The sequence below is a fragment of the Trichoderma citrinoviride genome (assembly GCF_003025115.1).
Source record: "Trichoderma citrinoviride strain TUCIM 6016 unplaced genomic scaffold BBK36scaffold_1, whole genome shotgun sequence".
Lineage (NCBI taxonomy): Eukaryota > Fungi > Ascomycota > Sordariomycetes > Hypocreales > Hypocreaceae > Trichoderma > Trichoderma citrinoviride.
In genome coordinates this window covers 1,130,227-1,153,818 of record NW_020194709.1, presented here as the reverse complement: position 1 = coordinate 1,153,818, position 23,592 = coordinate 1,130,227, and the positions used below count along the sequence as shown (strand labels likewise).

The following is a 23,592-nucleotide window of genomic DNA, read 5'->3' as shown; positions in this document are numbered from 1 at the left end:
GCTAATGGGAGAGAGCCGCGATCTGCCAGTTGGGGTAGAAGCAGCAGTTGGCCCTTGCTTGCCCCAAGACAAATCAAGACCCCGGACTATCGTGTGTCAAGTCGCAGAGTCATAGGGACCGGGGCTGTCTTCCGAGGCAATGTCTACAACCAACCCCCCCTTGCAAGCAGTCTCTCGTATGCATATACTCGGGCTGTCTCTCAAGTTCTTAAACAAATCCAGACATTGTGAAATCGAATTCCATTTACGCCTTGGAGAGATGGGAGCAGTTCAATGACGCGATTCCCAGGTCTCTGCAGGGTAGTGGTCTAGATGGGAGCTAGACGGCAGCAGAGCTTCCCCAACTCCATTCCTTCGCTGGCTTTGACCAGTAGGCGGCGGGCTGATTGAACAGACCAAACCACTGCTCCCCGGCCTAATTCTTCCCCAGACGGCGCCGTTGGCTAAACTCCGAGTGCCGCAAGGTCATGCTGGGGTGGATTCATTGGCCTGTTAATGTATAAGCGAAGTCTCTGCAGGATTCAATCTGACTCGACAGAGTGAAGCGCAGTGCATGCAGCGATCTGAGACCTCGGCAATCCAAACTGTGGATTGAGTCAGGCCAACAGTACGACTTATCGTTACTCCGATCCACTATCTCCTCAAGCACCGGGGCACAAGTACGGAGAGTAGCAGTATGGCGATCGGCTGGTATGGTGTCCCCATTTCACAACGACACCTTTCTTCATGACGAGGTAGATAAAGAATATGCTTCGTACATCTATTCAAATGTCCTTCCTCATATACAAGGTGCTAAGGACGCATCATCTAATACCGACTCAGAGATATCCACAAATGGTGGCTGGTGGCTTATCCAGTTCGCCCGTATATACAAAAACAAATGGCAACATGTAAAGAAGAAGTTGTATCCAAGGAAATGGCCTCCCCCCAAGGGACTATACAATGTTGACAACCATTGCCAGAGCGCCCAGCGCAACGAGCACCCAGGTAAAAGGGAGAAGCTGCGCACCGGCATCTTCGTCTCCTCCGCCATCGCCATCACCGCTGCCGGAGCCACTGGGTGAGGCGGTGCTGGTAGGTTCGGCGGTGGCTTCGGCTGGCCGAACGGTCCGCGTCGTGACGACGCCGGTGCGGCAGTTGATGTCGAAGGCTGGACAGGACGTCACCGTAAACGTTGTCGTGAAGGCCGAGGTTGGTATTATGTTGGTGGCTCCCGAGTTTGATGCCGTGATCTGCAACGAGATATGTGATCAGTCGTCGTGTGGTTCTCCACGCGATTTGGACGAAAATGCTTACCGTTGGGCTTCCTGAGCCGGTAGGAGAGGCTTCGGCCTCGTTACAGTTGCCCTGTACGTTGGGGACAGCATCGGATCCCGAGCCGGCAACAACAATGTCACTGCTGCCACAATCCGCGGCCTGGGCAATGTGAACCTGCTGGTTATCCCAGTCAAAGACAAAGTAGCCGGCCCTCAACACCGTGTCGCCCAGAATCTGTTGGTCGGTGGTGATGACGATGCCAACGAAGCAAAAGTCCGAGTCATCGCCCGAGCCACCGCCCGAGCCACTCGAGTCTTGGCCCGTCAGAATAAAATCGGAAAAGGGGACGCGGACGGTCTTGTTGCCGAAGCCAAAATCGACACTGCCGCCGGCATTCCGGGTCGAGCACGGCACGTAGAAGTAGCCCTCGCCGGCGTCTTGGGCGCCCAGGGCCTCGAGGATGGGCAGAGCAGCAGCCTCATGCATCCGGCTGAGCGTCGTACCGGAGTCGAGCATCACGTTGGTGTCGGCAGCAGAGAGCCTGAAGCTCTGAGACCGGCTTTGGGTGAGGCCCAGCGTGGTGAGATTGACGGCCAGCCGAGTCTCGCCCTTGATGCCGCGCACAATGGGCCGGGCCTCGAGAGATCCGACGAACTTGCTGCGGTCGATGCCGCCGTAGATGATGGCGCCCGTCTGCGAGTCCGAATGCCGGAGATCGAGGGCAAAAACTCGGCTTGCAATGACGCCCTGCTCGGCCATGGTGTTGAGCAGCAAGCTGTACGGCTCATCCCCTGGAAATCCGCCCCGAACGTCCGGTGCGAGGCCCATGATGCCCTGTGCCTGGCCGTCGCTGGATGTGACCACGCCAAACGTCTGGTTCTTGACCTGGATGCTGCCAAAGCTCAGCGTGTCGGCATAATAGGTAATGTCGACCGACGTCTGCGTGGACTGGTCTGTAGGGTCGCCATAGTTGATTTCCTCACGCCCAAATGGACCGACGGGCGGTGTTCTTGACCTCCTTGGGTTGTACTGGCCCAGATCCTCGCACTGATCGGCCTGTTGCTGGGACGGTGCGGTCGAGCAGTCGGGGTTGACCCAGAGCTCGCTGGATCCCGTATCGACAAGGACGGTTACATTCTGAGGAGGGGTTCCCATGCCAACTATTGTCGAGAATTCGTCAGCATGTCTACTCCGGAGACCGTAGTAGATTGGGAAGTGAATGATAAGGAGCACAGGTTCAACAGAGGTTGCTAAAGGCATCTAGAGTTATTACCTTGGATGGCATAGAAAAAGTCCATATTGTCCAGCGTTGCGTCAATGGCGCTTCTCTTGCCGACCTTGTGCGGCCTCGGAACCGTTCCCACGGGAATCGCCAGATATCCATCCCCAGATTCCGCCCGCGGGAAGACGGGAGTAGCGACAGCTTCCGCATAATCCGCCGCGAGCAGCAGCGCGAGTGCTGCCGAGAACGAAGTTGGCGGCCTCATGATTCCTCTGAGCGCTTTGCCGACTCTCGGCTTCTTTCCCCTCTCTCTTCCTGGCTCTTCCTCTTCCACTCTTGTCTGTCTGCGAGTATATATATCAATCAAGGACCGGTACAGTCGAAGAAAGGAGAAGGAGTTACAGGAAGAAATAGAAGAAGAGAAAGAAGAAGTAAGCTGAGTCCGCACGACAACGAAAGCAAGGCTCAGCAAACCACCAGAGCAATTCAGCAAGATCTTGGCACGATCTTCCTACTAGCGGGTATGACGGCGACAAGGGTCGAGTGACGGGGACATGGAAGGCAAACGTCGCCAGCCCGCCCGGTTTCCTATTTGTAGTTAAGAAGAACGATTATGTTCTCTTCATGATCTCATCTTCCACTCATCTGGCCTCCTCCTCTTAGCCATTATCGGCCAAGCAACTTCCCTGGCCAGTGGCTGCGTCGCTCCATCCGAGAAGACGCCCACAGCCTTTCCGAGTCGAAGTCCTGCCGACAACCTTTACCTGGAAGGCAGCTTGTGCCGGAGCTGAGGTTGGAGCAACGCGGCGCAGCTCCTCTAGACACCCACTAGTGCTGGACTTTATTGCTCCGTCCGCCTGGATTTGAGCCGCCAAGCTCGACTTGCCGCCTTGTGGCGCCCGTTTCATCAGCTACGCGACGCTACTTGTAGGCGGATCAAGCGGGTGGCCAAAGACTCGAGTTGCTACAGAAGAGGACCCTTGGGAAAGCATTAGCATAACGAAGAGGCGATACGAAGCATTACACACTTTGGCCAAAAGCCTGTCACTTCTTCAGAATATGCGTAAAAGCTTGTTGCTGGTATGGATATTATGGATATTATGGAGCCAGCTGGACGTTAATGCCGGAGTCTGTGGGGAGTTTTCGGATCGCTGGGAAAAGGCCTCGACAGCCTCCGTCGTCATAGAGTTGCGGATCGACTCCCGCCTCCCAATTTCCAAATGCCGATGGGGCATCTTGAATAATTTCATGTTCAGAAATATTGGCTGTAAGAGATTCAAGCACTGGGTTGATCGAAGCAATCCCGAAGCTTTGGAATTCGGTAGGTATGTGTAAAATGTCCGTAATTCTGGTGTCACAGCCCAATTCTCACATCAGAGGATGGGTCCAAGGTCTGGTGTAAGAGGCAACCGAGATTTACAGTTGCTCCATATCTACGTGTTTCTTCAGAGATGAAGCCAAGCTGCCAGCATCGGTCACCAGCTCATCCTATCCCGCACCAATCGGCCATGCTTGTCATATCACTACCATTAAAATCTCAAGCTACGATGCTCTTGGCGCATTCAAGGGTCCTGAATGAGAAAGCCTCCTTATGCTCTACTTCGGGTGTAGACATTGTAGACATCGTCATCCCAGTGGCGGTGGCTTGGCTGCCTCATGGACGAATCTTCAAGCTGCACAACGTCCAGAATGCTACACGAGCGGCGAATCATTGTTGAGGACGCGCAAGCCGTGCTTGGCAGCCAAGAACTCCATCCCAGATAGGAAGCATCCTCACTTGGCTGTCATACGTAGACAGCACAAGCATGCACCTCAGTCGTTTGCATCGCCTAGACAGGGGAGGGATGACCAAGAGACTGTGTTTCTGGCATGCGATTGATGGCGATGAGCACCGGGTTACCTGATTGTATCCTGAATATCTTATTTTATATTTATAGGAGCGTGTATTTAAGACGGGCGTAATCTCATTCTCTCACAGAGTCGGGATTTAATGCAGGTTTACAGCTTCCACCTCGATTCAGTGAAGATGTTTAAAGCACATCTCATCACTACTCATCTCTCAATAATTGCTTTGAAAGTAAGATGAGAATAACGGCGTGACGTATAGGCGCACATTTAGAGTTGTGTCAGTTGAGATGTCATCCCCTTCATTTTCTCCGCTCGGCTCTCATCTACTTAGGTACTTAGAATGAAATTCATCTGGTACACGAGTTTGTTCGGATTAATAGTACCTTACCTAAGGTAGGGTGATTCATTCTGCATTTACTAGCCGAATCTCTTCATCTCGGCCTCTCATGGTACAAGTAGGCGAGGCGTTGCGATGATCAAGTTCACAGAAAGCTGTTCCTCCCCGAGAGATCAATCACCACTCACAACAATTCCTTGAACCACTGCTTCATCTCAATAGTTGCTTCGCCAATGCGTTCCAATACGCCTTCGGCCACAATAAGGTCGTGTCCCGCATTCGGATTGCTCCAGAGTGTCACTTCAACTCCCGTCTTCAAGGCCTCGAGATTCTTAGCCAGAGCCCTTCCCTGGTCTGCCAGGATCTCTCTCTCACCGATGGTGATGTGAACCCTCTTGACGGCGCTGTTCAGCTTGCTGAGCCAAGTTCCCCTACATTCCAGGGGCTTCGCCCAACTATCACCTTCATCCGAGACGATCTGGTCTTCATGATACCCAGCATCTGCCGCCAAGGATCGCATGATGGCTGTAGAGAGCATGTCATCTCCATCGTGCTCCAGGAACGAGGGGCTGGAGACCTCGCAGCTGAGCCACGGGGATGTGAGGGCAGCGGCGAACAGAGGCTCAGTCAGTGAGAGACGGCTGGCTTCGGGATGGGGCTCGATGATATGATGAAGAAGCTGCATTGTGAGGTTGCCGCCAGCAGAGTCACCGCCTACGACGATGTCCCTAGGGCTGAAGCCTGCTTTGAGAAGCTCGGAGAGCGCAGATGCGGCCTGACGGAGCTGCACAGGAGGCTTCTCATCCGGAGTAAGAGAATATTGCAGAAAGGCCACGGCCACCTCGGTGTCTGATTCCACCCCGGAGAGCACAAACGCGTTCCACACGGATTCAATATGCCCGGGCTGGCACGACATCATATATCCTCCACCATGGTGGTAGAGTACCACCTTTTGGGCTTTGTGACGGTTACCAACCCAGAGGATGCTCGAGTTCGCCTCGGGGAGAGGCTGTATATCACATTGAAGTCGCTCTTTCATGGCCGAGTCTTTGACAAGCTTCTGCTTTCGGCGGATCCATGCTCTGTATACCTCTTCGGTAGATGGAAGCAAGGTCTGGATCTCGCGAGCCGTAAAGTGGCCCATGAGAACTCTAGTCCCAGCATTCAGTAGATAAATCGGGACGTTCAAATTGTTTCGAAGGGCGTATAAGCTGAACCGCGCGCAAACAAATGCGAATATCCAGGGAGCTGGACCATCACTCTCATCAGTCGAAATGCCACCAGCGACGCGAATCATTCATTTCGAATCATCATTATGCCGACAAAGCACTTACCCACAAACAGCGAAAATGCGTACAACTTGACTTTCTCGCCCATGGACAGGCGAGGTTTGATGGAGTTGGCCTGTGGTGTGTCGACAGGATTCAACTGCCTGTCAGCTATGTGCAAAAAGGATACTCATATGACAAGGCGAAGTAAAAGAAGGTTATTATCTCTTACCATCGGAACTGGATGCTGTGTCTCTTTTTCTTTGAGACTCAACTTTACAAATGAGGACCCATTCAATACCACTTTACGGATGTATGCGCCATGTATGTGATGAACAGGACTGAAGAGAGAGAAAAGATCGAGCAACGGTGAGTTGTGCCATCTCAACTTATATTTTCACCTCCCTGCCTCCCTTCTCCTGATATACCTGGTTTGTCTTTATTGTTACACCCAGGCTTCATGCAGGGCATCTGACTCTTCTGTTTCAGCTTCTTCCACATTGAGTCGTTCGTTTTCATCATCCTGCAGCCAGCAGGCTTTCATTCGTAGGCCTGCAGGGTTACCTCGCATATTCAGTGCTGCCGCCACCAACCTCCACGATAATTTCGTACGTCAATACATCCCAGCCGCAATAATCTCAGCTTTCGAAGTTCGCAATGAAGGGTAACATCGTAAATCTACTAGAGGCGATTGAAGCAACACTCAGCTTGCCCTGTTCAGGTGGCGAGTGGGGATCCATGCATCCGGCTCGGCCATATCACACTGCCGAAGTGGATGCGAAGATCGTAGAGTAGTATCAGGGGCCAACGCTCCGTAGATGGATGGGCATAGGTGTAGTACCGCGGAGAGCGGGTAGCAACCTATTCTAAAATGGCCTATACCTAGGCCTTCGAAAGACTGGCAGACACGTACACCGACTATTAACGAAATGAAGCTACCCCTTGTATCACCATGGGTTTGTGGCCTCAAGATGCAGCATGATGTGGGCTTTTGCGTGATATAAAATCCATTGAGCCCCATCATGCCTTATGGTATAAAGCGGCGGCAATCCTCTATCCCCTGTCCTTGTTGGAAACGCAACAAGAGACAAAGCCTCCAAGAAGCCAAAGTGTATTAACAATTGCGTCCAAATAGGTCACCTTCACACACGCCAGTCACGCAGAAACGGAAACATGTTTATGTTTACCTCACGAGAGGGTGTAACTCTCGACTCGGTAGCTGCTCCCCTGCGGCGTTGGCTGTTCAATCCTGTCTCCTCAGTACCGGCAGCCCTTGTCTTATCCGGCCTAGGACTGAACAATCCCAGCACAAATACCGTTAAAGTGCTGACTCCGGTCTATCTGGTTACCTTGGCCGGCGTTCTTCTGTCTCTCAACGAGTACCTGGATAGACAATTCGCAAACAACTGGGTATCGGACAAGACGTACAACTGGGATGAGGAAATTGTTTTGGTCACAGGAGGAAGTACCGGCATTGGTGCCAGCATCTGCAAGCAGCTTCTGACGCGGAATCCGCGCACCCGAATTGTGGTTGTCGATTACGCTCCCCTGAGCTGGAAGGCCGAGCAGGAAGGTGTCCGTCTGTCATACTACCAGTGCGATTTGAGCAAAGCCGATGCCTTGCGGTCGACGTGTGAGCGCATCAGAGCCGAAGTTGGGCATCCAACGGTGATCTTCAACAATGCAGGCTTGGTTCGGGGTGCCAGCATCATGGAAGGGTCGTATGGTGACATCGAGGCGACGGTGAGGACAAATCTCATCGCTCCGATGCTGATTGCCAAGGAGTTTCTCCCGGAGATGGTCAAGAGGGACCACGGGCATATCGTGCACACGGGCAGCTTGAGCTATTTGACGCCGCCGGCCTTGATTACGGATTATGCGGCGACAAAGGCCGGATTGCTGGCACTGCATGAGGTGAGTTTGGATTGAGCTTCTTCTTGTCGTGTGATGGGAGCTTTGAGCATGAGTACATGTATACAGCATGCAGTGTATAGGGGCTTTGGGAATATGGGCAAGCCAACGTGAAACTGTAACTGACCTTGCTACATGTCAGGGCCTTCAACTCGAGCTCAAGCATGTCCACAAGGCACCACGTGTGCGCCTCTCCATAGGCATCTTCTGCTTCATCCGTACGCCACTCATCAGCGGCGACACAAACGTGCCCAATTTCCTTTTGCCGTTCCTACACGTTGATACCGTCGGCGAGGCCATGGTAGATGCGGTGTATAGCGGTTATGGATCGATCATCTATCTGCCTGTCCTCAACAGGGTAGCGGCAATGTTGGTGAGTCTCCTTCTCTATCTGTCTCTTGCTTGGTTGTTACGAGTCAGTCGGCTGACATGGTTCTCCTGTTTTTCTGCCATCATAGAAAGGAGGTCCCGAATGGTTCTTCCGAATCATACGAGAGAGCACGGTCAACTTCCGAATCAACTTCCACGGCCGGCAGGAAGTCGACAAGGAGACGGGTATATTGCAAAAGGCGTAAGTGGACAATACTGACGCTTGCTTCGGCATAACGATCCGAGATATATGAAGAACAAGTTTCCCACGTGGCAAGAAAGCTGGGAGGTGCTTTGAGTTGGCGGGGAACGGCTATAAGTAGATGCAGATGGTCTGTATCTGCAAGTCCATGTAACCTTGCTTCTTCCAGTGTAAATATCGGGTCCAGAGGGATCAAATAGGTGCATGCGATGTAGTATTCAATCTCAAAGAGGTGTGGTCAAGCATGAAGCTACATGTATGCACCTAAATATATGGATATATACCTTACTCCTTCGTATTCTTTCGAGTCCTTTCCTTCCATGTCACGGTGACTGAGAACCCAAATAGGTACTCAATTGTTCTGAACAGTACTGCTTGATGTTCGTTTATCGAGTACAAGCCAACGACAGGCAGCTCTTCGAGATGATCGATGTCACTCAAGATCATGATACTACCTTACTACCATAAGAAAAGCCTTATTACTGGCACGTGTTTGGCTCTATCTGGGGAAGTTTCTTGACAATTTGAGAAGGTGACAAGCTCTTTGCATAAGGTCCTGCCACTACTTTCGGTCGATCTGCCAAGATAAGTGCTTATCACCCCATTGACACTGTGCTCATGTTCCAACTTCACAGCCACTGTACAGTGTCTCATTGGCTTCTTCACACATCCCCTTGGAGATGCTTCGGCAATTATGAGCCGGCTTCTCTCCACCAAAAAGCATCACATGTGCCAGCAGCTTCTTGGTATTGGTTGTTGACGATTTGCCTTCTCTCCAAAACTTCTAAAAGAGACAAAAGTACTCGTTGGAACCGATCAAAACTAAGACAGATAGGACAAGTGAAGCTAAACCTGCTGCTATCTAGATCCCTTCGATGGCGACCAAAATGGAAGGCAATCAGTCCGAGGGCGCGGTAAGACATGGTGTATATATTCTCTGGGATCATCCAGACGCAACCTTTGAGCTGGGAGCCGACTTCCTGACAGTATAGGGACAAGTTCACGGGCTATTGCTCCTGTCAAGCGATCGATTTGACTCGCCATACAACGTCAGCTATCGGCCGGTAAATCTTGGATTGATTGATTGATTGATCCGACGTTGGGAACATGGCCGCCGAGACAAACCAGACGGAAAAGTCGCCTGTTGAGGTGGCGACTCGGGGAGACGGCGAGGATGCTGTTGTCGTCGTTGCGACAGACTCGGCCAGGAAGCGACAGTCTCTGTCGGACATCTTCACCATTGTGAGTTTCGGCTCCTATCACACGTATTTGAACATAAAGGGGGAGGCTTTGATCGCGTTGGGATCTCAAGGCGAGAATGCACTGCTGACAGCGGCTCTGGTGTTTCAACCTAGATTGCAGCCGGCGCCGCGCTCGTCTCGGATGGCTACCAGAACAACCTCATGACCATGTCCAACGTCCTCTTCAAGAAGGAATATCCTGCTCAGTACACGTCCACCGTCAGCACTCGCGTGTCGAACTCTCTGCTGGTGGGAGCCATCCTGGGCCAGGTCACAGTAGGCTTGACGTGCGACTATCTGGGACGCAAGACAGCTATCGTGATCACAACGCTCCTCATCGTCATCGGCGGCATTCTGGCCACTGCCGCCCATGGAGTCACGATTGACGGCATGTTTTGGATGCTGACGATTGCACGAGGCATTGTGGGATTCGGTGTTGGTAAGAAGCTCTATCTCTACCCTAGCTATGCGATGTAAATGTCGTGTCAGAAAGCAGACTAACAGAAGCTGTTTACGACGCAAAGGCGGCGAGTATCCCGCTGCAAGCACGTCGTCTTCCGAAGCAGCCAACGAGCGCGCCCTGGAGAGGAGAGGACCAATTTTCATCCTCGTAACGAACCTGCCTCTCTCCTTCGGTGGCCCTCTAGCCGTTTCCATCTTCCTCATTGTGCTGTCAGCCGCTGGCCAAGAGCATCTGTCGACGGTATGGAGAGTGTGCTTTGGCATCGGCATCCTTCTCCCGCTCTCGGTGTTCTACTTCCGCATCAAGATGCTCACCTCCAAGCTGTACCGCAAGAGCGCCATCCGGCGCAACGTGCCATACGGCCTGGCTCTGAGATACTACTGGAAGACCTTGATCGGCACTTGCGGCGCCTGGTTCCTGTACGATTTTGTCACTTTTCCTAACGGCGTCTTCTCCGGCACGATCCTCTCGTCGGTGGTTGATGCCGACGACACGCTCCGCAGCACTGCGGAGTGGCAGCTGTTGCTGGGGGCCATTGCCCTGCCCGGCGTCTTTCTGGGCGCGCTTCTGTGCGACCGACTTGGCAGACGCAACGTCATGATGATTGGCTTCTCCGGATATCTCGTCTTTGGCCTCATTATTGGGTGCGCTTACGACAAGATCACCAAGATAACGCCCCTCTTCGTCATCTTCTACGGCTTGATGCAAAGCTCCGGCAATTTTGGACCGGGAGACATGCTGGGCCTCTTGTCCTCGGAGAGCTACGCCACCAGCGTCAGGGGCACTTTCTACGGCCTCAGCGCGGCATTGGGCAAGACGGGAGCCGCTATGGGCACGCAAGCTTTCACGCCTATACAAAACAACCTGGGCAAGCGGTGGACGTTTATCATCGCCGCCATCTGCGGTGTTGTCGGAGTCTTGGTCACGTATTTCTTTGTGCCCAACGTGACGGGCGAGGACCTTGCCGTGCAAGACGACAAGTTCAAGGCTTACTTGCTGGAGCACGGATGGAGTGGTGAGATGGGGCTCAAAGACGATGAGGAGCCGACTGTGGAGGAGGACGAGGAAGTGGCCTCACCGGTTGTTGATGAGAAGAGCGTCCGGGTGTAATTGCGGAGGGCCCAGATTTCATGTTACGAGAAAATGTATGATGAGCAGCTCCCTCAGTAGTCAAAAGCAGTAGGATTGCCCGGAGTTGGCTGCTCACTTTGCTTCACTTTGAAAACGCTCATGAAACATATGACATCGCGATAAACCCTGCGGCGTTCTCAGCCGCCGATCAACAAGGGTACGAACACGAGACATCGTCATATAGAACGTAATATGCATTGTATCGCAAAGACGACAAAGTGTTACATCTGCAATGATGGCTTACAGATGGCAGGCCCGTGAGTCGCCACACACCTGGAGAACCACATACTAATGCTACAAGTACTGCTGCTGCGAAGCAAATGTAGACTTACTCAGAATATGAGCCTTGCTTGACCTCATGATAATATCACTAGTACATATGTACGACCATGGTTCAGTTGGGGCAGAGTCCAATTGCGCGTGGTCTTGGTGAGACAGCTGCCACGTACTCGTCCGCGCAAAGTACCTACCAGAGCTGATCTGAGCTGAGTTGCGAGAAGGCCTTTGCCAGTGCGCTATACTGGAACTGGCGAAGATTAGGTGTATCAATTTCCCTCCCTTGTTTGGGCGTTTGTTTGCTTTTTACAGAGAGTCTCGTCCCATGATCTCGTTTATGCGAAGCACTGCGCAGCTGAGGGGCATCCTGCCGTTCTGTTATCTCTTACCCGTATGTACATGCTTGTACTTTACATGAGTCCCCGGTTCACATCCTAACCCTTGAACACACACGCGGATAGTACCGCGGGATGGTGTGCTAGGAGACATCCAAGACACAAGTCTGCGTACCTGGTACAAGAGCCCGGCGGAGACCAAGGAGGAGGAACTGCAGTGTAATTCTGTCAAGGGGGGCGGAGATCCAAGGAAAACTTGCTTCCTGTTGCCGTGTCCCAGAGTCCTTGAAGTCCATGACGCTCTCATACAGGCTGTGGTGTCAAGTACTCCTACATTGGGTACAAAGCAACACCATCGTATATTTGCTTCCCCTGTGCTTGCTTCAAAGGAATAGACGCCGGCAGGATCATCATACAGTAGCTTAAATCTTTAGTCCGGTCAACATGATGCGCGCAAAATGGATCGATCGGACTCCGCCGCCAAGGGCCGTGCCGCCTGTTGCTGGTCACTGGCCAACCAGACACAGGTGGATGCAACTCCATGTCGAACCGAAGCCCTCGATTCGCTTAGCCGGAATCGACGGAATCGATGCCGCCAAAGCAACGCTGCTTGCTTCCTGCTCTCCTCCAGTCCGTAGCTCCGACTTCCACATGACCGATGAGCTGGGGCTGCGATATTGCGATACCCGCAAGCAAGGGAACTGCTAGCAGAGCATGAAGCAGCTCCGAGTCAACTGGGGCGAGACTGGGCTCCCGTTCTCAGCAGTATCAAATTATCGGCTGCAGTGGGCATGAAAGAGTGATGTTGCGTTGCTTTCGGGGCGGAGACTTCACAGTTGAAGAGACCAACGCAACCAACAAAAGCAGCCATCTCGACCTATCCAGCTTGTTTGATGCCCTTTGCTATACCAAAAACAGTGACTGATGGAAGGGTCGACGTGATGGGATATATTAACCATGGCCGGGCGCTTATATCCACGGCCGAGGTATCGCGGAAAAGAGGGGATCGAGGCGACATCAGTGCCTGTTTTTCTTGTCTTGTTGCTGCGCATCATGGAAACACAAGGCCGTGACTCTGGTTATCTTTGCTGTACGAGGTACATGCCTACGTAACGGGTGTGATTGAGGACGGAATCTGCATATATAATGTTGCAGAATCTCCCTTGAAGGTGCAGACCGGATATCAATAAAAGGCGTCGAATATTTCCTTCCATCAATAGACTACCTACACGTACCTTACCTACACCATCTTCCAAGCCGGCATATGCAGTCTGTGTGAGTATCGAATCAGATCCAAATTACCTACCGCCCACCTACTTGAGGGAGACCATCTTGAAGACGTGATGGCGAGCGACAAAACCACCTTCAGCCAGTTTGCCTGCATTGGCACTGGTTTTTCAGGCATAGCCCTGGGATGCACCCTCAAGCGGTGGTATGGCATCACCGATGTTCGCTTCTTTGAGAGGCACAGTGATCTAGGCGGCACCTGGTTCATCAACCAGTATCCAGGTACGAAGCTGCAGTTTTACTTCCTTCTCCCCTCTCCTTGGCTCTAACGACTCGCCAGGGTGTGCCTGCGATGTCCCGAGCCTTCTCTACAGCTTCTCCTTTGCCCCGAACCCCGAGTGGTCCAAAGTGCTGCCCTCCAACGATGAGATTTGGCGTTACCTCGACAAAGTCTGCCGCCAATATGGGCTCCGTGACAAGATGACCTTCAACTCCACCGTTGAAAGATGCGAATGGGTCGAACAAACGGCCCGTTGGCGCATCACTGTTCGGGACACAACATCCAACACCACCTTCACCCACGAATGCCGCTTCCTGTACAGCGGGGCAGGCATCCTAGTCCATCCCCGAAAGGCAGATCTACCAAATATCGAAAGCTTCAACGGCCCCGTCTTCCACGCCTCCCAGTGGCGCCACGATGTCGATCTGACGGACAAGAATGTCGTTGTTGTAGGCAACGGCTGTTCAGCTTCGCAGATCGTCCCGGCCATCAAGGATCAGGTGAAGCACGTCACGCAATTCGCTAGGTCCAAGCACTGGATCGTTCCAGACGTCAAAGTTCCCAACACGAAGCTGTTCCAGTGGCTGTTTATGCATATTCCGGGAGTTCTCGCCTTTGGCCGCTTTGCCGTCTTTTGCTTCATGGAGAATAGTATGAGGGCGTTCTATATGACGAGGGCTGCTACCACCTATCGCCGTAATGTAACAGCCCAGGCAGAGCGATACATCAAGGAGAACGCCCCTGAAAAGTATCATGATAAGCTGATTCCCGACTTTGAACTCGGCTGCAAGAGGCGCGTCTTCGACCCAGGGTATCTGGCGAGCCTGCACTCCGATAATGTCACGCTTCGGGACGATCCCATACAGGAGGTGACGCCCAACGGCATCCGCTCAAAGAATGGGTTCACTGAGGCGGACATTATTGTACTGGCCACTGGCTTTGAGACAAATACGTTCTGCACAGGCATCGACATTGTTGGCCGGGGAGGCGTGACGGCGGAGGAGCACTGGAAGTCTCTGGGCGGGCCTGGAGCATATAACTCGACTAATATTGCAGGCTTCCCCAATTTCTTCCTCTTGTTAGGTGAGGCACCTTTCATTCTTCGTTGCCTGGGCAATTCTCACGCATCATAGGCCCGAACACAGCCACGGGCCACACGTCGACCGTCATGGCCATCGAAAACGGCGTCAACTACTCCCTCCGGCTTATTGAGCCCATCCTGCAGGGCAAGGCTACGGCTGTCGACGTCAAGCTCGACGCGGAGAAGGCATATACGAGCCAGATCCAGACAGCTCTCAAGGATACGGTGTGGCTTTCCGGGTGCAACAACTGGTATAACCGGGTTCAGGATGGAGTAGTGCGCAACGCCATGGCCTATCCTTTTACGCAATCCTACTTTTGGTATCGGTGCCTGTTTCCCGTTTACGATGACTTCGAATACGACGTAAGTTGGTCCTTATCTCCCCTGTGTGTCTTATACTGCTCATTCGTGATGACTGATTCGCCAACACAACACTCTAGGTCGCGAAGAACCCGCCGCGCAGAGCGGCTTGGAGAAGAGCCCTCAAGTACCTCGTCTATGCTGCGGCATCTCTATCGAGTCTTAGTTGGATGATCGGCGGGACCAAGAATCAGTGGGATTTGACACGTGTGATGCCCTCGTTGAGAGACCAGGTAGGCGGGTCAGGGAATGCCTCATGGCCCCTGTAAAGGTGTAGAACATGTCGCAGGCAGCCATTAGACTGAATCAAAGTACTACTCTATATTACTCCGTACTACTACGAGAGCGACTTCTATGACTCTGTCATAAACGCCACAGTACTACCCCTCGGGAAGGGAGGACATGTGCCGCTCACACCATCCACCACGACCCATGTGTGTGACAGGGCTCATGTTCATTTCGCATAAGGCTGGCGGCTATCGCTCCATGTAAGTTTTACCTTGCCAATGCCCACCCACCCACACCTATATAGCTGAATCTCAAATACCACAAACTCTCAGACTACACGTGTATAACTTTGTGCTCGTGGAAGCAGACGGATGCTGTGACTGAGATTCACTTCACTGCGCGTATCAGCACGGAGAAAATCTTACTCCTATCCTTGCGTATGACAAGACCGATCAGATCGCACGTACAAAGCCGACCGCCCCCTGTGAGACACTCATCACAGGCAGCCTGGGCGAGAAATTGCCGGCTGAAGCCTTGTCGCGTTCCGAGATCGAATCGTGGGAGCAAGATCTCAATCACGCACAGGCTACCTGCGGCATCGGGAGTTTCTCATTTCTGGATTGATCATCTCTCTCTTTCTCTCTCTCTCTCTCTCCATCTTTGCTTTTTCTTCCTCTTCTTGTCCCGCTCCTCGGCCCAGGTGAAACCAGGCTTAAGTGCGAGGGCACAGCCAGATCGGAATCGAATTCCCCCACCCCCCTACTAGCCTTCCTGCTACACTACGCATGCATGTCTTATTATTATTGGGGTCGAGATTTGTTTGCCATTCTGGTTTGCGTCCGCCATAGTCTCATCTCCCAGACTATCCTCTTGCCTACTGTGCAGTACGAGCCCGCGTCATGATGTTTGATGTTCTCAGATACCTCCCAAAGGATGTCTTCCAGAGAATGCCTCCCAGAAAATGCCCTCCGTCACCGACAATCTTAGCTCCCAGCCTCTTCATTCAAGAGCGGCGTACAAGCAAGCAAATTGATGCCAATCAGATGGCCTGCAAGATACGGCCTGTGCCGGGGCCGCGGGCCAATCACAGAGGCACTTGGTTTCTTGTTTGCGTAACAATCGCGGCGAATGGCAAGCCGGCCTCGTCACAGTAAAGGGGGCCCTCTCGGCCGTGCTTGGGCGGAGGAAGATTTTCTGAGACCTGGCAGACCGGGAAGCTTGAAGGCCTTCCGGGCTGCTCCACTGCATGTGTGCCAAACTTTTGGCTGGGCTTGACCGGTCACAGCTTCTGGGCAAGCTAGAGGAGAATGTCCTTGGTCAAAGATGCGTCGAGGAGGAGGTACGTCCATGTACCTGCGTGCGTCCCTGTGTCTCTCCTTCGTACATCTCTCTTTCTCTCTCTCTACACTTACTATCCTCACTTACTCACGCATACTTCTTCTATCGATGTCTCTCATCTTCTCTCTCTGCGTCTCTCTGCCATAAATAAGGGGCTCGTGAACTGCTGCTTCTGTTCCACGAGCTTTCTCCTCTATCTACGCAGATTTCGCCCCAGCTCGCTTCTCTACGGTCAATTCGGCTTCTCCATCGTGCCAAAGCACCTAGCAAACTACCTAATAACGACGCTTGCGTGTAAGTCTACATCGGACTTGTTGCGTTACGATCGCACATACATACACGCACAAGCACACAGACATACAGCATACGCAAGGCAGACGGGCATTTGCAACCAAGGGCACCATGGTTTCACATGTCAAGAAGCCCGGGGTCGGACCCAGCCAGGATCCCAAAGCTCCCCGCAAGACATCCAAACCAAAACCCAATGCCAAACCCAGAACCAGAATCAGGTCCAGGACCAGCAAATGTATGCACTGCCGCCAGCGCCGAGTAATGTGCAACGGCTTCAAGCAAACATGCGTTCGTTGCGCCAAGGATGTCGTGCTCGAGCTCCAGCCCCAGTGTATGGACGTTGACAGTGGCTTTGGAAATGCCGAGTAAGTCTACAGGAGTCAACAGCCAACGGCTATGGCGATCAGGAATTGTACTGACTGATTGTCATGTAGGGGGAATCTTCCGGCACCTGTAGAGATATGGACAGCAGATCCCATGCAGATTGATTCCGGTAGCGGCAGCAACGACGTTGACCCAGTGCCTCACTCGGAGCCGAACGCACCGTCTACACTCGCCGTTGCCCCTGAGATGGGAGGGGAACAGCAGAGTGCGGGAGACGCCACGGCTCCGTCTCGCGAACACACGCTGCCCTTCAGCTTCCAGGGCCAGCCGTGGTCTGGAGCGCCAACACCGAGCTTCCTCAGCGGAATCACACCCTGGACGCCCATGGACTCATCGACATTCACTAGTCTTCAGCCATTCATGCTTCCACCAGAAAACACGAGCTACGAAGCGTCGATGGCTTCTGCAGTGGACACGAACCCTCCTGCGACCCCGAACCACGCAACGTCAATGCCATCTACAGCGAACATGGACTTTCCAACAGTTGCGGATTCTTCGAGAGAGAGGGGAACAAATGATCCAGCAGATATTGACGTTGCATCACCATCCTCAATATCTATCACGCCAATGGTTCCCTTAGCACCCAAGGAACCAGCATTCATGACTTTCTCAACAGAGACAACCGGCCAAGCACCTATGGTTTCTACTGAAGCTTCTCCAGAATCTTGGCCCTCTCTACCATTCACTGAGTCTGCAACCATGAGTTCTCTGTCAACCATAGAGCCTTCTGCAATTGTGAACTCTTCTGCGTCCATGTACTTTCTGCCAGAGACTATAGCACCCCATGAACTCATGATTCTGGATGAACCCAAAGCTTTCCAAGCAACCATGGGCTCCCAAGCCGTCGTCAACCAACAAGCAGTCGTTCACCCGCAAGTGATGGCAATGCCCCCAATATCCAGCAGTCTCTCAGCTGCTACACTCTCCCCGCCAGTCAACATTCATCCGGCGGCTAGAGAACCCACATCGTTCACGACCTCTCAGGCACATGCATCCGTTGAGCCGATATTGGGCGCCCACTCGGCCTCTCCCAATAAACCTGCACCCATGATCCCATTCACCTTCCAGCGGCCTGCGGCAACCAAACCCGGAAAGCCCCGTCCAAAGAAGGGGTTCTCAACCTCAGCGACCTCCCGGCCTCTTAGGGGTCCCCGAACAAGAAGTCAGGCTTCGACATCGTTGTCTGCTCAGCCAGGCTCAAACCCACGAGCGAGACTGATAAAGCCTTCAATATATAGACCTCCTCCGCCATCTCGAGGCCCTGCAGTTGTCACAATTCTTTTCGCTGACACGGGCTCCCCGGAGGGACGACAGCTTCCGATGATTGTGGTCTCATCGCCGCCCGAGAGTCTTGGCGCAGATTCGAATTGGGCTGTGGACATGGATTCTTCGACAGCAGGTTATGATGCGAGATATTTACATCCGCCGACAATCGTGACATTTCCTTCAAATGCAGCACTTCCCAAGCCCATGGGCTCGACGGCTATGGGCCCTTTTGCGGCTAAGATATCCTCAATCCTTCGGTTAGGGGCTGCTGCCAAACAGGGAAAGCCTCGGCCTGCAAACGCTGCGGATTACTTGTGCATTATCCAGAGCGACAGCTTCGGTGATGAAAAGAGGCCAAAGGGAGTCCCTAAAAAGCTGAACCAGAAGCTCAAAAGAGCATTGCTCAGGATGGAACAGCTGGCAGCGAATCCTCCCCCTTATTCTTCCTCCTCTTCTGCTGCTTCTTCACATTCCTCTTCTCCCTTTTTTCTGATTCCTCCTCGCAGCCTTTCCCTCGAGCTCCTCGCCATATACCGCCATGAAGTATACTTCATGTATCCCTTTTTCAACATGCACTTATTTGAGGAGGCCCTGCGAAGGCTCTTTACGGTTTCCCCAATTCCCGGCGTTGCACCTGCGGATCTCGGTCTCGGCTGCTCAAAAGAGGCGGATGGCACAACGCCCCTGTTTCAGTGTGCTCTCTTCATGATGCTATGTCACGCGGTTTACTTCTCGGATCTAGACCAAGAGGACAAGGCAGTTGTTTCCCGCACCTTCTGGAAATGCGCAAAACGCTTCATGACGCCGGACCTCCTCAAGAGAAGCAGCTTGGCAGCGGTGCAGACGTTTCTCACCATTGCTGTAGCCATCAACAGCTCCCTCCTTCCAGGTGTCCAGAGCAAGATACCTGCCTTGTTGGCATCCCGCATTGCACGAAGCTTGGGTATTGATAGCGAACACGATCAGACTCCAATGACGGCAGCCGGCCCTGTTCACGACATCAACAGGCAGGCCTGGTATGGATGTGTCATGATGAACCTGTAAGATATCCACTTTCCTTTCTTCTTTGCCTTTTCTCTTCTGCCTCTTCTTTTATTTCCTTCTATCAGCTCCTCGTTTGGACTCTTTCACTTACAGATATCTTCATCTTCAGGTTCTCTGAGACCATCAAGTCTAACGTGGCCTTGAACTCCAACATGTTCGAGACGCCTTTAGCCACTGTCCGATATGGGTCTTCGTCCGGCAGCGTCGAGCTCAGCTTTTTCATTGAATGCGTCCTTCACACGGAGCAGTTGGAGAAGGTACTGGCCGACATACGTCGGGCTCGCGAGCCCGTTTTGAAGAAAGGTCCAAGAGATGGCTACAATAGCTTCAACGACATCGTTCCCGAGTTGCGCAGGGATCTCGAGGAATTCATTGCAACACTACCTGAAGAGCCCCGATGGGGCACCTCGGGCTTACCCAGCGATTGTGTCCACCTTGTCGGCTTTGAGTCGCAAAAGACCTTTTCCAATGCTAGGTAAGTATATCACTACCTAGGGACTATCGTGATGGCCGCCTCATAGACTAACACATATATGATGTCCATCAAAGGTTTATGCACTTGCGCGCCATGCTGTTCCGTCCGATCCTCATGCAAATTGGCTTGAACGACCGCCTCCCGTCCGATATCGCGGCTGACAACGTCGACCCTCGCGTCAAGGATAAGACTCTCATGTGTGCGATCAACTGCGTCGACACTGCCGTCAACCTCATCCTTCATCTGTACCAAAAGTACCTGCTCGATGTGAAGAGCAACAGAGAATGGTGGTGGGATCCGTACCGTAAGCTGGCCTCTCCCAATTTGTCAGTATCTGCCTTGATGTATAGGAAGCTGACCAGACGTTCAACAACAGACACTAGCACTGCAGGGCTCATCCTCGTCATGTCTCAAACTTCAGAGTTACTATGGACAAGCATCCAAGTTAGTGAAGTCCGGAGAGCCTGGACAGCTTGCCAAGACATGCTCGGCTACGGCGCCACGACCAACCATTTCTACCGGGATGCCCTCACATATCTATGGGATCTGAATAGCAGTATCGCGGGATGCAGCGTGCTCGAGAATAACTACGATGCCCTGCCGCGCATCAAAGGCCAAGAGCCCGTGACCTGGAGCTTTCATCGGACCCCTTATAACCAGTTTTTGAATCCCTGCTCGCCATTTACGAACTCCAGCATGGTTCAACACCAGGGCAAACCGCAACCGCCTGGCAAAGCCTTCCCAGTGCCATTGAAGCCAAGCCCGAATACAGGTGGCTACGCAGCTCCTTTGGGTTCCGGTGCAGCTCCGCCTGCAAGGCCTGCTACGGATGTTTATGCCGAGCCTTTGAGACCGAGTGTCACCTCATTCACAACTTCATCAGACTCTGCTACAGCTGTCTATCCTGCCTTCACGAACATGAAGTCAAGTTCAACGCCATCTCCAAGATCTTGCGCAGTTCCCTATGCCGCCGCTGCCGCCGCAGCCGCCGCTGGAGCTACTACTTCTTCCCCTTCCCCAAGCCCGGGTACAACTCCGCTGACAGCGTCTCTGGGATTTCCTTCTCACGCTGTGGCGCCGGATCCTACCGGTTATTCCGCATCCACCAGTCCAGCAAGCGGTTCTTCTCACATGTCTTCAAGCCCAGGCCTCATTCCATATACTCCTTCGAGCACTGCTATGCTTCCCTATGTTGCTGCTTCAAATCTCAGTACTATTCCGTACCCACCTTCTTCAAAACCTGATATTATTTCCTATGACATTGCTTCGAGCCCGAACATGGCTCCCTACTCACCCGTTTCCGGGTTTCCTACGATTCCCTTTGTAGACCCCTTCATGGCATCCTTCGATCCCGATCCGAGCTTCTACGGGCCCTCTTTGGGTCCCAATGCAGCCCTTGGGACAGATTTTCCGGTTGCTAGTCCGGTGGCATTTAGCATGCCCTCTTCGTCTTCCGGTATGATGCCCAATCTGCCGCCTTGGGATCCCAATTTGGCCAACCCCGTCAGCTTGGGTGGTCTCATTGATCTTGACGCGATGCCGATGGACACACAGACTATGTACCAACACGACGCTTCCATGCGATGCTTTCCGGGCTATTCAAACCCTCATGACGAGCAACCAGGCATGGGCAACTGGCGGGGCTGACGGCGGCAACTTGAGCTCGAGAAGTGAGACCATATTGGAATCTTTTCCTCTTGATGCATGGACCGGCAATGTTAGACAAAGGGCAAGAGAATCCCCCTATGGTTTTTTGATTCATCATTCTGGCATGGTCAGTGGGAGGAGCCCCAAGTGGTGGCAAATGTAGAGAACCGCAGAGGGCCGGATAAAGTTTGGACTTTGTACATACGCATTTGGCATGTTGCTGTGTCTTGAGACCCGTTTCTATATATCTGTATATATTGTATTGCAGTCTATCGTTTGTTGTACAATTCCAGCGCGGTGCACTCTTGTATCTTCCATCCACCCATGCCCTTTGTCCGCTGCGCCGTGCCATATTATATGCATCTCGCTTCTCTTCGCTTTTCTAGACGCCCCCGCTTCATCTCAGTACCTCTGCTTTCCAGTACCTGATACGAGGAGAATCACACTGCCGAGCTGCCGCCTGACATCTTCCTGGTTCACATCATGCGTATCCTCCACCTCTCCCCACTGCTCAGCCTGCCAATCCACCTCCAAGCTCGTAGCCTTGGCGGCTTGCTCGACGCTGAATCGTCCAAGCGGCAGCACACGGCCAGTGCCCACGGCTCCTTCGCTCCACTCCGCGACAATCCTCGCAGCGGCGACAAAGCTCTTACCAGCAAGCACCGCTCTCTCCAGCCCGGCAATCTCCCAGGCATCGAGGCCCATGACCCATCCCTGGATGACCTCCCGGACGCCCTCGTCCTGTTCCCTCGGCATGATGGAGTGGCCATCGAGCACTGGCTGTATGTTGATTCCGGGCCACACATGGGTCGTCAGATAGCTGACCGTCTCCTCCGCGGCCTTCTTCTGGACGTCCCTCAAGCTCTCTCCGGCATCGTTCCTCCTATCATGGGGGCCCGCGGGGGGCACCCAGCACAGCAGGGAGTCTGTGTCCAGATACCGCAGGACGGTGTTGGTGATGGCTGTGCGAATTTTGGTGGCCTCGGGCCCGTTGGATGCGTCGTCTTCGATAATGTCGAGAGCACGGCAGACGAGGCTGGTGAGAGGGATGAGGTGCTGCTTGGTGGCCTGCTGAGCAGACGTCAAGATGTCCCATTCGAGGGCCAGGGCAGAGGCGAGGTTTGGCTTGGAGAGGGGTAGGCGAATGATGGCCTTGGTGTTGGGGTGTCTTAGGGGCCGAGCGTCGAGGTGGACTTGCAATGCGCCTGTATGGGAATTCAGGGTTAGGTCCCCAATCAATTTGAAGGACTGGGTGATGGAAAAGAGCCGCAAAATGGTTGTCTTGCTGGCGCTTGTAGAGTACTAACCGTCAACCTCTCGTACGGTAACCTCCTTCCAGAATCTCCTGGGCACAGTCTCCGATTTGTTTTTGCCATCCTGCGCACTTCGAATCTCCCTGGCCGTCTTGAGCAATTCTGCGTGCTTCTTTCGGCGCTCCAGACGCTCCTGGGCATTTCGGGCGGCTGGCGTGGGAGGATCGGGGGGAGGCCCGGCGCCGACTATCGGAGCGACATTGGCGGCTCTGGCGATGCTTTGGTGGAAGGGTCGGACGAATTGCGAGCGAGGCAAAGCCAACTGTAGGGGTATTCGCGTGGGAACCTTCATATCTGTGTCTAGATCCCTTTCTCTCGAATGAGGAATGAGAAAGCGGTAGAAATTGACTGGAAGGGGAGGAAGAGGAGGCAGAGGTGGGATAGTTGTGAGGGGTTTCGGTTGGTTGGTTGTTATGGAACAGAAGAGAAAATCCAGAGGAGGATCGAATGAGTTTTAGCTGCCAACGAAAAGTAGCGAATGATGTCAGCCCTTTTAGGGGTTAGCTGGGTGTACAATTGGGGAAAAGGCGGTCGGTGAGCCTCTTCACCGAGGGGCTGGTGGGGGCCTTGGACGGTACCTATTCGAGTAGTAAGAACCTTGAGAGGCACCACTGGCAACGCGAAAACGACTGAGTGGACAATGGGGAAATGAGAGCAATCGATGCAATTCATAGCCGGAGTGTGGTGCAGCATCATTGAGAAAGCCTCACAGCAGATTCTTGACGGTGGACGGCCATTCTCCTATCTACCTAGGTGAGGTACCTGTAGTTTAAGGGTCCATGCGGGCAAAAAGCGTTC

General features: G+C 53.1%; 8 protein-coding genes across 8 annotated transcripts; 5 read left to right on the top strand and 3 right to left on the bottom strand.

The window, feature by feature from the left end:
* Positions 1-1,038: 1,038 nt before the first annotated feature.
* Positions 1,039-2,744, bottom strand: BBK36DRAFT_1174227 (acid protease; the record flags this gene model as incomplete). The annotated part of the gene is made up of 2 exons (XM_024895914.1): positions 1,039-2,417; positions 2,531-2,744. The coding sequence occupies 2 exons, from the start codon at positions 2,742-2,744 to the stop codon at positions 1,039-1,041; spliced, it is 1,593 nt and encodes a 530-aa protein (XP_024753750.1).
* Positions 2,745-4,848: 2,104 nt separating this feature from the next.
* BBK36DRAFT_1164960 (alpha/beta-hydrolase) lies at positions 4,849-6,041 on the bottom strand (the record flags this gene model as incomplete). The annotated part of the gene is made up of 2 exons (XM_024894714.1): positions 4,849-5,912; positions 5,999-6,041. The coding sequence occupies 2 exons, from the start codon at positions 6,039-6,041 to the stop codon at positions 4,849-4,851; spliced, it is 1,107 nt and encodes a 368-aa protein (XP_024753749.1).
* A 1,070-nt stretch (positions 6,042-7,111) lies between these two features.
* BBK36DRAFT_1107613 (NAD(P)-binding protein) lies at positions 7,112-8,418 on the top strand (the record flags this gene model as incomplete). The annotated part of the gene is made up of 3 exons (XM_024889268.1): positions 7,112-7,846; positions 7,986-8,216; positions 8,302-8,418. The coding sequence occupies 3 exons, from the start codon at positions 7,112-7,114 to the stop codon at positions 8,416-8,418; spliced, it is 1,083 nt and encodes a 360-aa protein (XP_024753748.1).
* A 1,103-nt stretch (positions 8,419-9,521) lies between these two features.
* BBK36DRAFT_1107263 (MFS general substrate transporter) lies at positions 9,522-11,228 on the top strand (the record flags this gene model as incomplete). The annotated part of the gene is made up of 3 exons (XM_024889237.1): positions 9,522-9,656; positions 9,770-10,094; positions 10,180-11,228. The coding sequence occupies 3 exons, from the start codon at positions 9,522-9,524 to the stop codon at positions 11,226-11,228; spliced, it is 1,509 nt and encodes a 502-aa protein (XP_024753747.1).
* A 1,975-nt stretch (positions 11,229-13,203) lies between these two features.
* BBK36DRAFT_1107467 (FAD/NAD(P)-binding domain-containing protein) lies at positions 13,204-14,982 on the top strand (the record flags this gene model as incomplete). Its single annotated transcript, XM_024889256.1, has 3 exons — positions 13,204-13,369; positions 13,428-14,450; positions 14,501-14,982. The coding sequence occupies 3 exons, from the start codon at positions 13,204-13,206 to the stop codon at positions 14,980-14,982; spliced, it is 1,671 nt and encodes a 556-aa protein (XP_024753746.1).
* A 1,771-nt stretch (positions 14,983-16,753) lies between these two features.
* On the top strand, positions 16,754-17,699 carry BBK36DRAFT_1174218 (hypothetical protein; the record flags this gene model as incomplete). Its single annotated transcript, XM_024895913.1, has 3 exons — positions 16,754-17,030; positions 17,100-17,495; positions 17,666-17,699. Exons 1-3 carry the CDS (start codon positions 16,777-16,779, stop codon positions 17,697-17,699), a joined length of 684 nt encoding a protein of 227 aa, XP_024753745.1. The 5' UTR covers positions 16,754-16,776.
* A 1,024-nt stretch (positions 17,700-18,723) lies between these two features.
* Positions 18,724-20,641, top strand: BBK36DRAFT_1174217 (hypothetical protein; the record flags this gene model as incomplete). The annotated part of the gene is made up of 4 exons (XM_024895912.1): positions 18,724-19,331; positions 19,469-19,834; positions 19,909-20,138; positions 20,211-20,641. Coding segments are annotated over 4 exons (1,635 nt in total), but the record flags the coding sequence as incomplete, so codon positions are not given.
* Positions 20,642-21,883: 1,242 nt separating this feature from the next.
* On the bottom strand, positions 21,884-23,086 carry BBK36DRAFT_1107092 (ATP12-domain-containing protein; the record flags this gene model as incomplete). The annotated part of the gene is made up of 2 exons (XM_024889219.1): positions 21,884-22,686; positions 22,789-23,086. 2 exons carry the CDS (start codon positions 23,084-23,086, stop codon positions 21,884-21,886), a joined length of 1,101 nt encoding a protein of 366 aa, XP_024753743.1.
* Between the last annotated feature and the right edge of the window lie 506 nt (positions 23,087-23,592).